The sequence below is a fragment of the Halichoerus grypus genome, chromosome 3 (assembly GCF_964656455.1).
Source record: "Halichoerus grypus chromosome 3, mHalGry1.hap1.1, whole genome shotgun sequence".
Taxonomy (NCBI): Eukaryota; Metazoa; Chordata; class Mammalia; order Carnivora; family Phocidae; genus Halichoerus; species Halichoerus grypus.
This window is the reverse complement of record NC_135714.1, coordinates 121,609,645-121,628,846: the sequence shown is the minus strand read 5'-3', so window position 1 is coordinate 121,628,846 and position 19,202 is coordinate 121,609,645. Positions and strand designations below refer to the sequence as shown.

Here is a 19,202-nt window from a genome sequence, read left to right as displayed (position 1 = left end):
TTCTGGATTTGATTTTTGCTAGATGATCTTGAAAAACCCGAGCAGAATTACAAATGAAGCTGCTTTGTTAAAACAACAAAGACTTAGGCTGTGGATTTGTAAAGTTGCATTATTCCAAACCAAACTTGATTGTCGCTATCTCTTTAAACAACATTGGGCAGACATTTAAAGATTTTTTATACATTTTAATTCAGGTGGTAACTTGACTTAAAACAACACATTCTTGGTCATATATATCAGGCTAAATATCAAAATGAATTTGAAACTATTGAGACTGTCTGCATAGGATATTAAATTCTTGGAGAGGCTTTCTCTCCCCCATGCTGATTTTCATCATTTTACTGTTACTTTCATTTCCCTTTGAGCTTTAGCTTTTTAGAATTATTATTCATTCTTTTCACCATATACGCTGATCATTAACCAATTAAAACTTTATCAGGCAGAGAAGCAAGACACTCTATGGATAATGATGAGGTTGGAAACTCTCTTGTACAACTTGTTGGCTCATATTGGAAGAAGAGTGTCATGCCAAATTATCTTTATGTGCTCATGAATAATGTTCTAACAAGGGTGGATGGAGAGATGAGCATAAAGCGTAGTTCTAATGGAAGGAATAATAGTAATATTCACCTTGGCAACACATGCTAATGCCTTGACAAGATGCTATCTGCTCTTGCTGTTAAATTAGATGCATATTAAGTTAGCAGACCCTATTGCTATCTACTATTTTACAGAATGAACTAGAAGAGAAAGAATACACCTTTCAGCATCTACAAGTCCCTCATATGACCATAAAATAATTGCATAGAGCATACCCATTTAACTTAGAGTTTATGGCACATTAATTGGGTGGATTGATCTTGAAAATAAAAGTGAGGCAGGCAGGAAGGAAACTGTAGTTTCTACCTACCTTTAATTCTTTTACTGAACTCAAATAACTGAGATTTTTGCTGTCGCTATTTCCTAAATGCAGAATTTCAGAGTGGGATTTTGGTCTTTATTGTGAAGATACATCTATATTAAACCAGGAATCATTGTCAGTAACATTTAGACACGAAAATTTGGAAGATTAAACAAGTGTGAAGGTTGATCATGGAAATCAAAGAGGAAGGAGCATCAGAAGAAGGCCAGCACTTTCTTCCCACACCCCAGGCAAATGATGCTGGGGACTTCCAGTTCACAAGTAAGTATGTGTTCCCCTCTCTGTAACTCTCTTCTAGAGTTTAGGTTTTATTTTTTAGCATGACTTGCGACTTTTCTTTTCAGAGGATTCCTGTTGGCCATTTATTTAACACTGCCAAACATATGCCAAACCTTTCATTTAATTTACATTATAAAAATAATCTTTAGAAAACAGTATTGGTTGGAAAAGTTTTCTAAGAAATTTGGTTTTTCAAAGCTTACGGCAGTTGTTAATAACTTTAAAATAAAATTTACACTCTTTGAAATGAACAGAAAGCTGCCTAATGATTGTCACTCTCGTTTCTCTTGGAAAGTCTAAAATTTTTAACCATAGTATTGTTAAATGTCAGCAGGAATAAAAAATAAATGGTTACCATGCAAAAAAGTGTTAACTCTGGGGATGCCTGGGTGGCTCAGTCAGTTAAGCATCTGCCTTTGGCTCAGGTCATGATCCTGGGGTCCTGGGATCGAGCCCAGAGCCTCACATTGTGGGGGGGAGTCCCTGCTCAGTGGGGAGTCTGCTTCTCCTTCTGCCTGCCACTCTCCCCTGTTTGTGCATGCTCTCTCTCTCTCTTTCCCTGACAAATAAATAAAATCTTTTTTTTTAAAAAAGTGTTAACCATGTAAATAAAAAATAGGTGGTTTTTATACACAGAGGTGGTTCTAACAATATATTAGTAGTAAATTTAAATCGTATTTGGTAAATGTACCAATAGAAATAAACAAGAAAATTATTTTTGTAATGTTCTTACATTTATTACCAAATGGTTGACTTTTACATAAATTTTAGTTTTGCTTGTTTGGCCACCCATAAGTTATAATAAGTGGCATTTAAGTTCTCATCCACTTTTGTTTAGGAAGACTCCAAGCTGTGTGTGGCCATCAGATATCCACATTACCACATTATAGCACATTATCACTTGCCACAACCTGATCTTGCAACCTGCTAACCCCTATATGTTCCCACCCTTACTTTTGTTCTCAGACCTTCCCTCCACTTCACTCTAAATCATTTAGCCATGTTATTAGATTTCTTAAAAATCAAGAAAAAAGGAATAAAAACATTTATCAGAACAATGATTTGAGCTATCAATAAGTTGGCAGAATAACTACCACCATAATGTCTTTCATCACCTTATTAGAGATAGCTCTTTAATTAATAATTTACTATTTACAGCAGGCTGGAGTGGTTTGAAAGAAAAGTCTATATAAGAGAGTACTTTTGTGAGGTCATCTTTTTTAAGGTTTTGCCACTGTCTACGTGCGTTTAAGAGAAACTAACAATTGAAAAATACGTTTTAAATTTGTCAAAGCTGCAAAAAACAGTATCTTTTCAGTTTCTTTATAACCATAGAGCTAAGTAGATCAGTCAAAACTTCAGTCACATTTAGTTCTGCTACAAATATTATGAGAACTGGCAGCTTATAAATTTGGACAATTAACTGAGTTAATTCTTTCTGCCAAATAATGTATTTATAAATTCTGGGCAGGGTGAAGCATAGTAATATATATTGACATATTTTTGATTATGAGTTAAATATCTTTAATCTGAATTCTTACTCACTATTTATAGGTATTCAGAAGACTCCAAATGAACCACAGTTGGAATTCATCCTTGGTAAGGAATTCCATCTTATTTATACTGATAAATAGAATAATAATCTGTATATATAGTTTACAACCTTACATTGCTTATATCATTATATCACTGCTTATATCATTATATAATTTACAAACTTTTAAGAACATTGTTCTATAAAAAAACTTTCATTCTTTACGGCGTTACTTTGAGGTGAGTGGCAGGACGGATAAAATAGATAAAGAAGATTAAGAGTACACTTATGATGAGCACTGAGAAATGTTATGAAATTATTGGATCATTATATTGTATACCTGAAACTAACACAAAACTGTGTTCATTACACTTCAGTTTAAAAAAAAGCTGAGGGGAAAAAAATCATTCTATGTGATGTCACTTCCCCCAATTTGTAAGTAAAGAATTTGAACTGTAGAGTAGGTCAGTTCACTACCCAACGGTATAGGGTTCAGTGGTAACAGAGTTGTGCCTCTCAACCAGGTCAACTGACTGCAGATCTGGTGCCCAGCACTCTTCCTAATACAGTGACTGGGCTTTGCTGCTAATCATTTCTTGAAATCTATGTGTTTATCTTCTCCTTGAGCTAGAGACTAGGCTCATATAGTTTTTCTTTAGGCCATTTACAAGGTTCCTGCCTCTTTTTTTCAATGTCACACACTCAAAAATCCCCTTTTTCTTCCATCTTGATTTTGTGGACAGATCCTTAGTATTTGAGAATTTAACTATAATTCAAAACTTAGACTTTCTTAAGCAACTTTGAAGATCTGTCACATGTAGAAATTTGTAACTTGGTCCAAGGATGAGTTAAAAATGTGCACTCTGTGGCTGATCCACTGCTTAGCTAGTGAGTGGGACCTGCTTTGTGTCTGAATTTGGTATGACTGCAAAATGTCATTAGAGAATTAGCTGCAAAATGGTATTTAAAGAGGGTAAAAATATGGTTCATATGAACCATTTAGAGAGGGTTTTTTTCTTATGGTTCTAAAATGTTTTGAAAGCAATGAGGTTTTATAGAATCATACATACATGTATTCAATTTCCTATATAGAGACCGGATATCTAAATCTTTAAATGTGAATATACATGTTTTATAAAGTTATGGACAAATTGAAATATGTGCATTTACTATCTATAGTAGTTTTTAGTGATTTGAAGTCTCAATTATTCCAAGAATATACATTTTTATTATATAATGAAATAGATTTCAAACTTACATCCTTTGCTCAAAATACTACATTTTGATGTGTAACTTATTGAGATAACAACTATATATAATTTTTTTGTTTTGTTTGTTTCTTCTAATAGATTTTATTTCTAGAGCAGTTTTAGGTTCACAGCACAATTGAACAGAAAGTACAGAGGTTTTCCATATGCCCTCTGGCTCCATAAATGCATAGCTTCCCCTATCAGAGTGGTACATTTGTTACACTTAAAGAACTTATATTGACACATCATTATTATTCTAAGTCCATAGTTTACATTTGGGTTCATTCTTAGTGTTGTACATTCTATGGATTTGGATAATGTATAATGGCATATATCTATCATTAAAGTATCATGCAGAGTATCTTCATTGCCCTAAAAGTCCTGTGTGCTTAGTCTATTCATCCCTCTCTCCCCTAACCCTTGGAAACTACTGATATTTTTTTCACTCTCTCCCTAGTTTTGTCTTTTCCAGAATGTCATATACTTGGAATCATACAGTATGTCACCCTTTCAGATTGGCCTCTTTCACTTAGTAATGTGCATTTAAGTTTCCTCTATGTCTTTTCATGGCTTGATAGCTTATTTCTTTTTAGCACTGAATAATATTCCAGTGGTTGGATGTAGCACAGTCTATTTGTCCACTCATCTACTTAGAGATATCTTGGTTACTTCCAAATTTTGGTAATTATGAATAAAGCTGTTTACAAGTTTTTGTATCGGCATAAGTTTTCAACATCCTTGGGTAAATACCAGGGAGCACATTGTTATATGGTGAGAGTATGCTTAGTTTTGTAAGAAATTCCCAAATTGTCTTGCAAAGTGCCTGTACCACTGTGCATTCCCACCAGCAATGCATGAGAGTTTCTGTTACCCCACATCCTCACCAGCACTTAGTGTTGTCAATGTTCTGGATTTTGGTATAATTCATTTTTTAAAAACATTTTATTTTTGTTACAAATGTAGTTAAAAGGTGTTGTAAGTTAAGGATTCTAGATTTTTTTATTTTCCCTGGTATGAAGAAACAGAAATGTGAAAATTCAAGAAACTTCTGTGGAACACCAAAAAACTATACTTTTTTTTCTAGAGAGTTCTCAGATGGTATCAGATATAGAAAGAACTTGTTTGAGAAAGGGAGCTGAGTAGCAAAAGAAGTCTAGGTACCTCTTGACTCACTGTAACTCTTGCTACTTGAGCCTTTATCTATTCATCTTTCATTTTTAAGGGAAGAAATTTTTTTTTTTTTTACTTTTTTACTAGGATTTCAAAGAGTAAAGATTTGTTAGAGTAACTTAGTGTTACTCTAAAACCTTCTTATTTGCATCTTGGAGAACAAGGTGAAATCTGAAGGAGGCAGAGACAATTGGAGGAGAGGCTGTTAGTCAAACATGGAGGCCAGCTTTCAAGAGACAGGGTGCCTAGGCCAAATACATATCTTCTTTTTCAAATGAAGTTATCTGTCTTGTTCAAAGACCTAGCTATATTATTTTGTTTCAAAAGCCCAGTCAAATTCAATAGCAATGCTGTCGTTACTTATATTTCTGGCTTTAAATCATAGATCTAAGAGATGAGCAGCTGTGACAATTTATTCATAATAATATTCCTCCCATAAAAAAACTTCAATTTTCTTTTTTCATATTTATTCAGAAAAACCACTAGAATTCTTAACAACAGATAATTTTATCTTATCACGTGGCAAAAAATGCCTTACAAGTAAGCAAAGTTATTTAGAGTCTTCAGGAAATTGTGTTGTTGGTCCTGGAAGATATATTCCCCAAACTGTTTGTTATGCTTCTGAACATTTTAAAATCCTCAATTGCAGTATTTCTTAAAAAAAAAAAAAAATAAAGCCTTTTGAAACTACTCCTTCAAGGATATTACAATTAAACCCATGTAGGTCTTACTGTATATTTTTTGGTACTTTTTTCTTTGAGTTTTTTTAATCCCACAAATTCTTTAAGACTTCACCTGCTAACTAGCTAACTTCATAATAATGAGAGAATAATAGTTTCCTAAATATTTTTATCATTATTTAAAAATGCATATTTATTTAATCAAAAAAACAAGGCATCTTAATACCAAAAAAATTTTTTAAAGAATTAAAGTTCCACCTTGGTGGAACAAGGCTCTTGTTCCACCTAATTTTTCAACTAAATTTTTATTTGATTCCTGATTCTTTGCCAAATTATTCAAATAAATTGAGAATCTCAATGGTTTGCTTTTAAATTGGGAAAACAGCTACGCTAATTTTGCTAGGTGTCATATTGCTTTGTATAAGTTATTTTCCATTGAGGATTTGTTTCTGCTTTGTCTGTATGCCATTATAAAATCACTGTATCTTGCTGAAGTTCCTCTGCTACATCTTTATTCAAGTAAATGAGGTAGGAGATGCTTAGTCAATTGAGCAAGCTAATTGGTTTAAAAATGTCTTGCTAACACAAGTTAAGCATTTACCGAAAAAGTATCTCAGGTCCATTGCCATTATATTTCTAGTGGTTTACTGAATTTAAATTATGTAACTCACCCTTACATCTGCAACCCTGCTTCCACATTTTTTCATTGTTTCATTTGAATGTGTTGATACCCTTTTAATGTCCACAAAGAGAGAAATAATTGAAAACCCAAGAGAACACAGATTTTCTTACAGTTTAATAAAATTGTTTTTTTTTAAGATTTTATTTATTTATTTGAGAGAGAGAGAGAGAGAGCACAAGTAGGCAGAGAGGCAGGCAGAGGGAGAGGGAGAAGCAGGCTCCCCGCTGAGCAGGGATCCCAACGCAGGGCTCGATCCCAGGACCCTGGGATCATGACCTGAGCTGAAGGCAGCCGCTTAACCAACTGAGCCACCCAGGCGCCCCAATAAAATTGTTTTTATTTTTTAAAAAATAAGCATTTAAAAAGAGAGATCATGGGGTGCCTGGGCGGCTCATTCGATTAAGCATCAGACTCTTGATTTAGGCTCAGGTCAAGAGCTCAGGGTCCTGGGATGGAGCCCTGCCTCAGGCTCCCTGCTCAGCAGGGGAGTCTGCTGTTCTCCCTCTCTGCCCCTCCTCCTCCCTCCCCCTGCTTTCGCTTGCCCATGTGCTTGCATGTGCTCTCTCTTTCTCTCTCTGTCTTTCTCTCTCTCTCCCTGAAAGAAAGAAAGAAAGAAAGAAAGAAAGAAAGAAAGAAAGAAAGAAAAAAAGAAAGAAAGAAAAAAAGGAAGAAAGAAGAGAGATCACTTCTTAAAATCTGGGTGCATTTCCTTTGACCATTGTGGAAAATATATAGAGAAGACTAATCTTGACAAAGATACAAAAGAACTATTAACTATTTCTTAAGTTTATCCTCTCATTTATGCTTATAATGTTTACTTTTATATATCTCCATTTACTAGCTCCAAAGTCAATAGTATACTTATGAGTATGTTTTCATATTTTTATGTGAATACTACATATCATAAATCCAAAACAATAGGCACTAATGTATATTAAAATAGGAGAGATGGCGTGTGTGTGTGTGTGTGTGTGCATGTGGTTCTTGTGTTCTTTATTTGACACTGTGAAGTTATATTCTTAAAATAATTTATACCTTGACGGGGGCGCCTGGGTGGCTCAGTCGTTAAGCGTCTGCCTTCAGCTCAGGTCATGATCCCAGGGTCCTGGGATCGAGCCCCACGTCTGGCTCCCTGCTCAGCGGGAAGCCTGCTTCTCCATCTCCCACTCTCCCTGCTTGTGTTCCCTCTCTCGCTGTGTCTCTCTGTCAAATAAATAAATAAAATCTTTAAAAAAAACCAAAAAACAAAAAACAAAAAACAAACAAACAAAAAAATAATTTATACCTTGACGGCTGATACCTGATCGAAGCCAATGACCAGATATAGGGTGCATCAAAAGACACATTTTAGACATCAGCAGCCTCAGTGTCATTTATGATAGGAATGTAAAGACATGGATGCTGGAGAGAAATCTCTAACAGTACAAATCATTCATTCATACAAGTTGTATTGGGAGCATAGAAAACTTGTAAGTCAATAATTTCAGGTAGTGTTAAGTTCTATGTAGAGAGTAAACAGAACAACTGTATAGAACATGTTTGGGGGAGAGGTAATTGACTTGGGAGATGGAGGGACTATTTTAGATATAGAGGTCAAAGAAGGCCTCTGTGTATCCAGCAGGACTTAGGATGTTGACACTTATTTGGAAAGTGTCCATACTGAACATAAGACCCAGGTGACTTTCTCAGCGGGAGGTCCTGGCTGTAGTAAATATTTATGCAGCAGGTAATAGGGTTGTAGGAATGGGAATACTGGGGCTCAAGGGTAATGAATTGGGTTGCTGGTTTGATCAGGAATGAAACCCAGTTAGGAGCTGATCTGGTCTTGGGTTAAAAAAAAAAAATAGTCTCAGAGGAAATGGCAGAATAGTGAAGGACCACTTGCTGGGTGACTAGAATGCCAAGGTCAGAGTAGGACAATTCTGGGATACAAGAAATACTGATCCAGTGAGATCCTGGCCCCATGGCCTCTTCTAGCCTCCCTGACTCCCTAACTGCTGGGTAATAGGATCAGCTTTGGCGATTGGATGCTGCCAAGCCTCTAGTGAGCAAGAGATAGAGAGCGATTAAGGTTCAAAGCCAACAGATTGTTAAATCCCTTGCCTTTTGTAAAGGTGTTTTATCTTTTAAGAATCCATATTTAAGTTATGGGATAATTTTTTCCAGAGACTTTTTCCTCTTGAAAGAAAATGTAACAACTCCTCCCCTATAGGTTTTATTAGTACATAAAATAAGACTAATCTGAAGCTCAAATTATTTAATAGAGCCTTACTTCATTTTTCAGTTTTTTCTAAAATTGATAAGTCTATAGCAACTGCTATAATTTTCATAGTAATATACTGAAAGCTATCATAGATAAAAATCAATAATAGACAATATAGAAATACATCTGTAATCTGTGCGATATGGTCCTATATCATCATACATTTTCAGACATAGTTAACTCTCTTTATTTCCATTTTATCATTTCATTTCTTGACCTTGACTTTTCTGCTAACACCTCAAATTCAGGATGGATGAAGGAAAGTACAGACCACTGTATTTTATTCTCAACTCAAGAGTCACTCAACATGTGTTAATTTTTCTAGTGAAACGTATAGTCTTAAGATGGACTACTATAAACTCATAAGAATGATCTGTCAGAAGGATATTTTATCAAACAAGAGAATATAAAATTGTCAAAGCAGAATAAAAAATTACATATACAACATGAACCTCATTTAACTCTCTTTGTACGTACAAAAGAATAAGATTGGAAGAATAGGTATGAGTATCTTTAACTGTGGTTATGACAGGTTAGTAGAATTCTGATTTCCTTTGTTATACTTTCTTATATCTTCCAAAGTCTCTGCAATGTGCCCATTTAAATGTCACAATCAGGTGCTGTCATTTTAAAAAATGAATAACCTGGGTGCCTGGGTGGCGCAGTCAGTTAAGTGTCTGCCTTCGGCCCAGGTCATGATCCCAGGGTCCTGGGATCGAGTCCCGCATCGGGCTCCCTGCCCAGCGGGGAGTCTGTTTCTCCCTTTCCCTCTGCCCCTCCCCCCGCTCATGCTCTCTCTCTCAAATAAATAAATAAATAAAATCTTTAAAAAAATAAAAATGAATAACCTGAATAAGCTGAACAAGCTGAACAAGATAAAGGGCATAGCTGAAGAGTAAAATTCTGCTCTTTATCTTCAATTAGCTCATCGCATAATTAGAGAGGTCAAACTAAGACTCCTGAAATCATTAAAAGACATTTAAAAACTAAGCTATTTTTAGGGTTTCTAAGAATATAAGAGATTGTGTAAAGGATCAAACTAGTATAGGAAGGAGTAGTCAAAAAAGGCTTCCTAAGGAAGACTAACTTAAAATCAATTCTTCAAGTTAGAAAATAGGATTAAGAATGGGAAGAGGAAAGGAGGAATTACATTCTAGACCAGGAGAGCAGCATAAGCAGACATTTGGTGCTTGGAACAAGATAAAGACTTCAAATCCAGAGAACACACACACAAAAGGCATGCACTAAGTACTTATTTATTATTATACCAAGCTACATATAGAAAGGCCAGCCATCTTGTCTTCCTCGAAGAGAAAATGGAAAATGTGTTCTCAGATTTGATTCTTGATTCATCTACTTATTGGTCTTTTAGAATAGTGGTATATATAGAAAAATTAGTGATTCCAAGATTTTATAAGAAATTAACTTCACATTCACTCTGTAAGCCATGCCAGTTCTGCCGTACATAATGTGACTAAATAGGCAAATTGAAATTTACCACTTGTGGAAACTATTTTTTTCTATGGAAATGAAGGATTAAAAAAAATAGTCTTGTGGATATGCAACCCACTATACACCTATACTAGGTAAATGATGTGTACCATCCTAGAATTCAGTTATTAAAATTCAGTTGTATCACAACATCATGTTATGGCACAATGACAAGATGTCCCTAGGTAGGTAAATTCAAATATTAGAGTGGCTTTGAAAAAAGGTGAGGTTATCCTATTTGGTTATTAAGCCTTTGTCCAGGAGGATTCTAAATACTTCGTTCTACTATTGGATCATATATAAGGTTATGTGGACTGATTTGGGATTTTGTATATAGAGCCACTATATTTCTCATAGCCTGGTTAGAAAAAAAAAAACAAAAAACAGAAAGTCATGTAAATTATGTGATCAGTTTTCTGTGTTCAGAATTTGAAATGTGTATTAAAATGTGCTCAGACTGACAAGCTGCACAAAAACAGTCTCATCTCTTTACAGACACAGCTTTTATAGCTTGTTCGGGCCTTCATTAACCCGAATGTCAGGTTCATTCATACTTTATGAATTGCTATAAATCAGGAATTGTTTTTATGTGTTTCTCTAAAAGAAAAAAAAATCTTAGGAGGCTAAAGTTACCAATTCTCTCCTATGTTCACACTTCTACTTTCCTGCTGGTCTGTGTTCTATAAATGATGATAAAGCTCTGACTTTTTTAAAGCTCCAGTGGGAAAATGGAAGATTTTACTCTATCTTCTTTAGTATTTTTACCCTATACATGACATGCTGCTTCAGCTAAAGGGAATACCAAGCACAGAGGTATATTTTTGTATTTAATTTTTATTGATAGAATATTACTTCTTATAAGCTGTAAGATCATCTTCCAGCAATAATAGAAGTACCTAGTAAGAATTAGATCAGGCCTGTGCTTGTCCTATTTTGTTGCTTTATCATACATAGATCGCCATTCTCTTGATTCTCACAGTATGATACTTCCCTTATAAAACGTGGCTTTCCACTGAACAATAATTTGCGGGGTACCTTCTCAAGACAAGGCATTGTGCAAAGTGCTCGGATCGTAGTAATAGCACAAGAGTAGCTACCATTTTCTGAGAATCTATGATACTTATGGTATTATGAAATGGTAGTTACCTCTTCACAAACAGAATGCCATGTTTTCCTCACAACTCCACAAGGTGATAACACTAAACATAACTAACATTTATCAAGTGTTTGTTTACCATACATTGTCCTCAGTAATTTACATAAATTAATTACTTTAATTTTCACAGTTTAATTATGAGATAATTGTTCTATTATCAGTCATTTTTGTTTTAGAGGGAAGGAAACAGTCATGAACAGGTTAAGTAATGAGCCCAAGATTTGAACCCAGGAGTCTGAGTACAGAGCATGCTCTCCTATATTATGTTCATTTGAGAGATAAAAAATGTAAAATTCCCAGTGGTCAACTTTCCAAAGATCTTATGAAAGTTGAGTGACAAAGTCAGGATCCAAGTTGAGGGGGCGCCTGGGTGGCTCAGGCAGTTCAGTGCCCAACTCCTGATTTCTAGGGTGAGGAGATTGAGCCCTGTGTCACGTTCGGAGCTGGGCTTGGAGCCTGCTGGAGATTCTCTCTCTCCCTCTGCCCCACCTCCCCCTACTCATGCTCTCTCTCTCTCTCTTAAAAAAAAAAAAAAAGGATCCAAGTTGAATTCTGTCTGATTCTGAAGCTCCTGCTTTTAACCACCAGGCTATATCCCTTTCTTATTGATTCCTGCTTCCCAAGAATTTCTAGGAGGTGACGGAGACAAACAACCACAATGCTAGGCAGATTATGATAAGGGCATACACCAACAACTATGGAAATACTGAGCAAACAGTAATTAAATATAACTGCAGCATCAGAACCAACATCTCAGAGGAAGTGGCATTTGGACCAGATCTGGAAGGACGAGCAGGATTTCAGCGGTTTAGAAGGAACACAAGAGACAATTCAGGCAAAGGGAGTAGCAAATTTCATGAAACAGAATCCTAGAGCTCATTTTCCAAGGTGATGCATTTAATGCTCACTTACATATCCCTCTTTATTACTTATAATCCCACAACAAAAATAAATTAAGGCTCTAGGAATTCTCTTGCAATATTTTACAATCATTGCACATTTATTAGAAACTGGCTTTAAAATTCTAAATGAACACAATTTTTTAAACATTGTCTTGCTAGCAAATTTCATTTGGGTATCGGGAACAATTGAGTCTTACTGGCTTTGGGGTTATGTTAGATGAAACTCAAAGAAGCCTTAGCCATGCTGAGCTGGACTCAATACACTCTGTAGCCATGCTGTGCCCCTGACAACTGCCTACCTATGCAGAGTTTGCAGACAGAGGAATCTTCCCTTTCTTTAAGCTATCTCAATTTTGACAGCATCAGTTAACGAGCAATACTTTTGAGGAGACATTTTCAGAACAACCATTTACCACCAACTCAACAACAAAAATAATAGACAACTAATAGAAGTGGATTTGCATTTCAGGCTCAGATTTCAGTCTACAGTCTGAGTGGGGAGACAATATATCTCACCAGTTAAGAGATGGGAGTGTGAAGCCAACTGCAGGCATTTAAATCCTGTCTTTGCTACCACCTAGCCACTTGACCTTAGAAAAATTACACAGTGTCTCTGAATCTTTGTTTTCTTATCTATAAAATGGGAAGGGTATCAGTATCTACCTTATAAGTTCTTTGTTAGAATTAAATAAGTGAATGTACATAAAGCACTTAAACTAGTATCTGACATATACTTAATGATTGGTTAAGCTTTATTATTTTGAATATAACCTTGGGTGAGTACTCAATGAGTACTTCCTTGAGCAGGAGGTCTTAACACTATATTTTTAGGAATAACAATTGCTATCATTTATTGAACTCCTTCTGAGTGCCAGGTATTAGGCTGTATCCTTTTCATTTTTTATCTCTGCTTCTACAACTGACCCTTTAGGTGTTTCCCACTATTCATGTTTCACAGATAAATTCAGTTGCTTGCTCATGGGTATAAGACTAGGAGATGGAGGAATATAGATTTTAACTCCAAAGGCCATGTTCTTTGTGGTTGATTATTAAAAGTGCAGGAATGGGAAAGAGAAGACATTAAAGGCTATCTAAAACCTGCATTATGTTTTTGTACTGCTGAAATAATTAGAGATTTAACTGGAAGAAGAGAAAATGAACCAATTAGAGCTTCTTAATAGGTCTGTTGTGTGGGTAGTGGTTTCTAGAGTCTCAAGGTTGAATGTGTGCTGCAGTTGGAATATAGCCTGTCCTTAGTGACACTGGTCTAGATTCTAGTTTGGCACTCTTCAGGAAGTTGAGATATGTGACATCATTAATAAAGGAGAAGTATATGAGAAATCAAACTTCTCTTCCCACTTCTCGTTTGCTGCAACCGTATCATTTAATTGAATTATGTTATGATAAATATGTCTATTCATGTCACATTTCCTTCTGAATAATATACCATAGGAGCTTTCAATTAAAGGAAGTCTTTGACCAGGTCTAACTTCACAGGCCAAAATTGATTCTTCACATAGGTTTGGCAAATTATTTGTTAAATTAGAGAGGGTTTTTTAAATGTTTACTTTCTACCTTCTTTATTTGTGTCTTTTATCCATGATCAACATGCCGCATCTTGTTTATTACTCTTTCTATGTGATTTACCTAATTACTTTCTTCCCTCCATTGTCTAATTACTGAGAGCAGCTGGTCACTGGAACAGGTCTACCTTTGTAGCATCTGTTGCTACTTATGGGTAATTGGGGAATCAGGACTACCTAGGGGCTTTGTTCATTAGGTGGTTTTGCTTTGCATAAAGTCGAAAGCCACGGAGGTTGTAAGGGAGCAAGATCCCCTGATGCTGCTGTCTGTGTGACTGAAATTTACCAGTCAGCCTTCTTGTGGAGCAGATGGTATCCAAATGTATCCTCGACCACCTGGGAACCATGCCATGGGGAAGAGAAGAGACCTAGTAGAGTGGAACGCAGGATTAAAGAAAAGTCCCTTCATATTTCCACTGTACAAAACAGTCTTTTCCCAAATGATTCTTACTTGAGCTTTGACCTCTTGCAGTTGACAAAGGTGGTGCTATGCCCATTTCACAATGGAAGAAACCGACTCTCAGAGGAGTTAAGTGACTTGCCTGTGGTCTTATAGCAGGCATGAGAAAGCCCAAAGCTTTTCAAGTGTTCTGCCACTTATTCTCCTATTACCTCTACTTTACCAAGGACAAAAGATTGTTCTTGGCTGTTTTCTATAGTGGTAAGGTCTCAGAAGTCCGTTTAAACAAAAAAGGTATTCCCAGGTCAAAACTTGTCCAAATCCAGAATATCAGCTTTATCCCCACCCAAAACTTAAATACCCTCCACTCTAAACAATTTCACAGTCCATGGCTTTAAACAACATTTATGGGCGTTTGTTTCCAAAACTTGCAACTCTTGCCTTCACTTTTCCATGGAACTCCCAATTCCCATTTTCAACTGGCTGGTAAATATCTCCACTTGCTCATCTAGGAGGTATTTTAAACTTAAGATAATTAAAACCTGCTTTCTTGATTCCCATTCCTGTCCCTCCCAAAATGTCATTCCTCCATGATGCCCATCTCCATAAAAAGCATCACCATCCATTCAGTTATGCCAGTCCCCAAACTATAACCCTTTCTTGATTCTTCTTTTTCCCTAACCTCGCATTAAATCCGTCACCAAGTCCTATAATTTCTATGTTGAAAATATTTTCTGAATTTGACCAACTCTCTCTCCTTTGCCACTGCTGTTGTTCAATTCTGAGCAGCTATCAGCTCTCACTGGAGCCAGTTAGGGGAGTCCCCATGGGAAGCTGGCATCTGCTCTTGCCTCTGCATAGTCCCCTCCTGATAGAAGAGCCAGGGTAATCTTTTCAAACTATCAATGTGATTTCTTCACTTCCCTAGATAAAATCCTCCAATGGCCTCCATTTCACTTAGAATAAAATTGAGATATCCTACCACATTCTATAAGGATCTTGAGGAGCAGGCCATTCTCACCATACTTTATGCTAACTTTCTAGCTCATTCTTCATTGACCTTGGTCTTCTTTTTGCTTCTCAAACAAGCCAAACATTTGAGTCTTTGCATTTGTTGTTCTCCCTAAGCTGGCTCCTTGGTATGTTTTAGGTCACAGCTCAAACGTCATCTTGTCAGAGAAGCTTTTCTTGAACCACCCTCCCTCCCAACACTCAATTTAACACACTGTTTAAAATTCTCACTAAATTATTATTTTAAACTTCATGTCCCACTAGAGTATAAGCTCCATAAAATATGGAACTTCTTTTCTTGTTCACTGCTATAAAATTGTCACCTAGAATCATGCTGGGTACATTTAGACGTTCAATAAATATCCATGAACTGAAAGCATGCATGAATGCCATTGCTCTTTTCCTCTCACATTTCTTCATAAAATAAGTGTATATATTTAGATATGCCCTTGAAATGTTTTTGTAATTATTGCTAACACAATTATTTGTAAAAAGCAACACATTTTAAAATTCTCAATAAATACAGTTATGTAACCATTGATATTTTGTTATTAACAAATTATGTATTAGGAGGAATAGAGCCTTCCTGCCCTTGGAGTTCTTCTAGAAAGAACTCACGGGAAGAATCAGTCATAGGTTGAGCTGAACAAGGGCATTCTGTAACTAGACTGTGTAGCTGGTGATTGCTTACCTGTGTAGAATTTTATGCCTAGAATTCTTCACAAAATTACTTCAAGATTCTGGTATTATGACAGCATCACAAAGCGAGGATTCTTCTTATAGAGATGCTCTGAAGAGCATACATAAACAGATAACAAGAAGCATAACAGACAACTAAAATAGTAGAAATGCACTGGGTCCAGAAATTTGACTTTACATTTCAGTCTGTACTACATAAACCCCGAGAAAGGGCAATACAAGGGCAGCATTTGAGAGCATGGGCTGCATTGCCATCCTGAGAGCATTTGAATCCTGATTCTGCTACTGGCTACCTGTGTGGCTCTAAGCAATTCATTTTTATTGGGAGGGGTTGTGGATTAATCTGAGGTAGTGTACTTAAAGCACTAAGAGTGGTGCTAGATGTATAATTGATCACTTAATGGTCTTATTCTAATTATTGTCTTGGGTTAATCCCTTACCCTCTCTAAAACTCTGATTCTATATGTGTAAGTTGCAGATTATAATTCTTATGTCACAGGGTATTTGAGCAAATATATGTGAAAGAAATATATTACTAGTATGTTGTTAGAAATTCAACCTTTTTTTTCACCTGTTGAATCAGATCTTCACAAACGCTCAGTGAGAAGGAATATAATTACCATCCCCATTTCCAGATGAGAATATTGAGACTCCATCACAAATCCAGTCACCTGCTCAGGACTGGGATCTATGACCGGGAACCTTAGGTGGTTTACTGCATAAAACAAGTAAGAACTATCAAGGAGACCTTCAAACAGAAGGTGTCTCATATTCTTATCTTACCTAGTATACCACATATCCTGGAAGAGTAGAGAAGGCGGTTCTTCTTTGAGTAGTGTAAACTACTTCTCCTTTGTTCCAAAACTTCCTGTAAAGCTAAGGCTCTGAAGCACTCTTCAGTCAGCTAGCAGGAGCTCTGCTGAGCTTTGGGTTTGAACTGCTCTCCTTGGAGAACCCAATTTTTCTAAGAAGTATCCTCTTTGTTTCCTTCAAACTTGGATTCTCCTGGAACCACTATCTCCTACTTTTCAAATTGTCTGAGCTATGCTTTTTTCCACATAGTGTTGAACTTGTGGATTTTGCTCTGAATAATTAGACCCTTCCTGCCCTTGGACTATCCCACATTTGCTTTCTCACCTATACACTCTCTTGTCTTCTTTCTCATGTTCTATGTCTCCTGGATCACTAGTCATTTCTAGCTTTAGCTTATCTGTACCAAAACCTTGTTTTATTTCCTGTGAGTCAACCATCTTATGATGGGAGAATTGACACCCCTAAAGCCTGATTTTCTCTTGTCTACCGGAAAATCACACATATGATTGATTCAAGAGATTCAAGAAAGATGGGGAGTTATATTCTTCAAGCTCTTCATTTGTCCTGCCTCCAAATGATGTTCTAGATGGAGACAAGTAAAACAAGAGGCTAACTATACCTCGGGCTAACTATACCTCAGGACCATCTATTCCCCTCCACCCCCTTCTCCCCTCTTATTTTCTATTTATGTAAGGCCTTGATTTAATACTTTTAATCTACTTGTAAAATAGTTGGCATTAGAGAGGGACAGCAATTTCATTTTAAAAAGCAACTAATTCCACATATAGATACTAAGTGCAGCACATTTATAAAAAATAATATTCCTGAAAAATTTTTTAAAAAATTACCTTAATTTAAGCACCACCTCCTAAAGTGTAAGCCCTTAAGTGTAATATATAGAATGCAACTCTTGTAAAATATTTTGGTTTGGGAAAGCATGTCTAAAAATTGCCTCATTCAGGATTTGGTGAAAGCCAGACCGTGAGTCAATGTGTTGTGTGTAAAGATGTCCAGATTGAACAACTGCTTTCCAGATTGCTTGCTACTTCCTGCCCAAACAAATGGATTCTTTCAGGAGACCACCAACCCCTGAAGGCAACATTCCAGGCCCCTATTTCCTTTATTTGTCCTCAGCCCCCCAAATACCTCCTAGACATCAATCATTCTGTGTCCTTAGAGTTCAACAACTGTGAGTGCACTTCTCTTCGCCATCCATCTTTGGTGATTCGGGCTCTGACTTTCCTGTCACCCCTCCTGTAACTCTCTTCACCAGCTCCACTGGCCTCATCTCTTGGTTTGGAGGTAAAACAGGGAAGCAGGCAGCCGCTCCTCACTAACCCACGTGCCCTTCTGGATCTACTGATGGGCCCTCCAATCCTATTGGTTCCCATGTCGACCTGGTAGTCCTGGGAGAATGTTGTCCTCTTGGCCTCTGGGCAGGTAAAAGGCTTAAGGTTGTTCTCTGTGTTGTTCCCTCTTACTTCTGCTATCCTAGTTTTAACACTACAGATTTCCATTAACTGACAATATTTCTTTTAGTATTCAGAGGGACCTGCTTCCACTCTTGGAATAATGTTTTCCTCCTTTCTTAAGCAGCACATATGTTCCTGCTGAAAAGAGCAGCAGAAAGCTGCAAGCGCTTGTTTCTCAAGTGGAACGTGGATCTGGAGCTTGCACACGAAGTCTGTATCCAGTGTCAGGTGATGAGGCCAGACCAGTTTGGGGCTTTCAGCGTATAGGGTCGGCTATCAAAACTTGAAGAGACATGAGCACAGACTTGTTTTTAATTCAAAGCGTTGAGGATGGAGTCTCAGTCACCAAGGTAATAGTCATGAAAACAAGACAAAATAGTATTTTCTGAGGATTGACATGAGAGAAGCTGAGGGAGCTGGGGACAAGCTGGAGAATGGGAGTCTGCTGGTACTGACGAGAGCAATTTGAACCAAATTTGTTCTTTTCATATGCAAATACGCTGTCTGCTCTACAGCTGGCATCTTCACTGCTCCAGAGCACAGGCGATCAAAGAGCATTTCCCGAGAGCGCACCGTTGTTCCAGGAAGAGGTTCTTTTTTTCTCTCTCTCTAGATTCTTCAATGATACTTAAATTCAGAACCGGTACTGAGTGGGTAGTTTATTTTCATATGTATAATGTTCCACACTAAGGAAGTGAATTTCATCTTCTCAGACATTTTTTTTTTTCTTTTAAAAGGCCAACATGTTTTTATTTAACACACACAGAGATATGCATAAGATGTGGTGGTTTATTTCTATATTATTCTGTTATGGGGAAAAAGTAAAAGAATTTATCTCGGGACCTTTTCCCCCTACAACATGAATGTAGCTTTTTACATGAAGGAAATCAGCTTA

At 36.7% G+C, this 19,202-nt stretch overlaps 1 protein-coding gene across 4 annotated transcripts in view; it reads left to right on the top strand.

The window, feature by feature from the left end:
• INPP4B (inositol polyphosphate-4-phosphatase type II B) overlaps nucleotides 1-19,202 on the top strand; it is an 802,990-nt gene that overhangs the window by 419,448 nt on the left and 364,340 nt on the right. For all 4 annotated transcript variants that reach the window (XM_078069264.1, XM_078069263.1, XM_078069261.1 and 1 more), the window contains 2 exons: nucleotides 974-1,183; nucleotides 2,756-2,800. In XM_078069264.1, coding sequence (XP_077925390.1) covers nucleotides 1,093-1,183; nucleotides 2,756-2,800 — 136 coding nt within the window. In that variant the 5' untranslated portion in view covers nucleotides 974-1,092. The remainder of the gene's footprint in view (nucleotides 1-973; nucleotides 1,184-2,755; nucleotides 2,801-19,202) is intronic.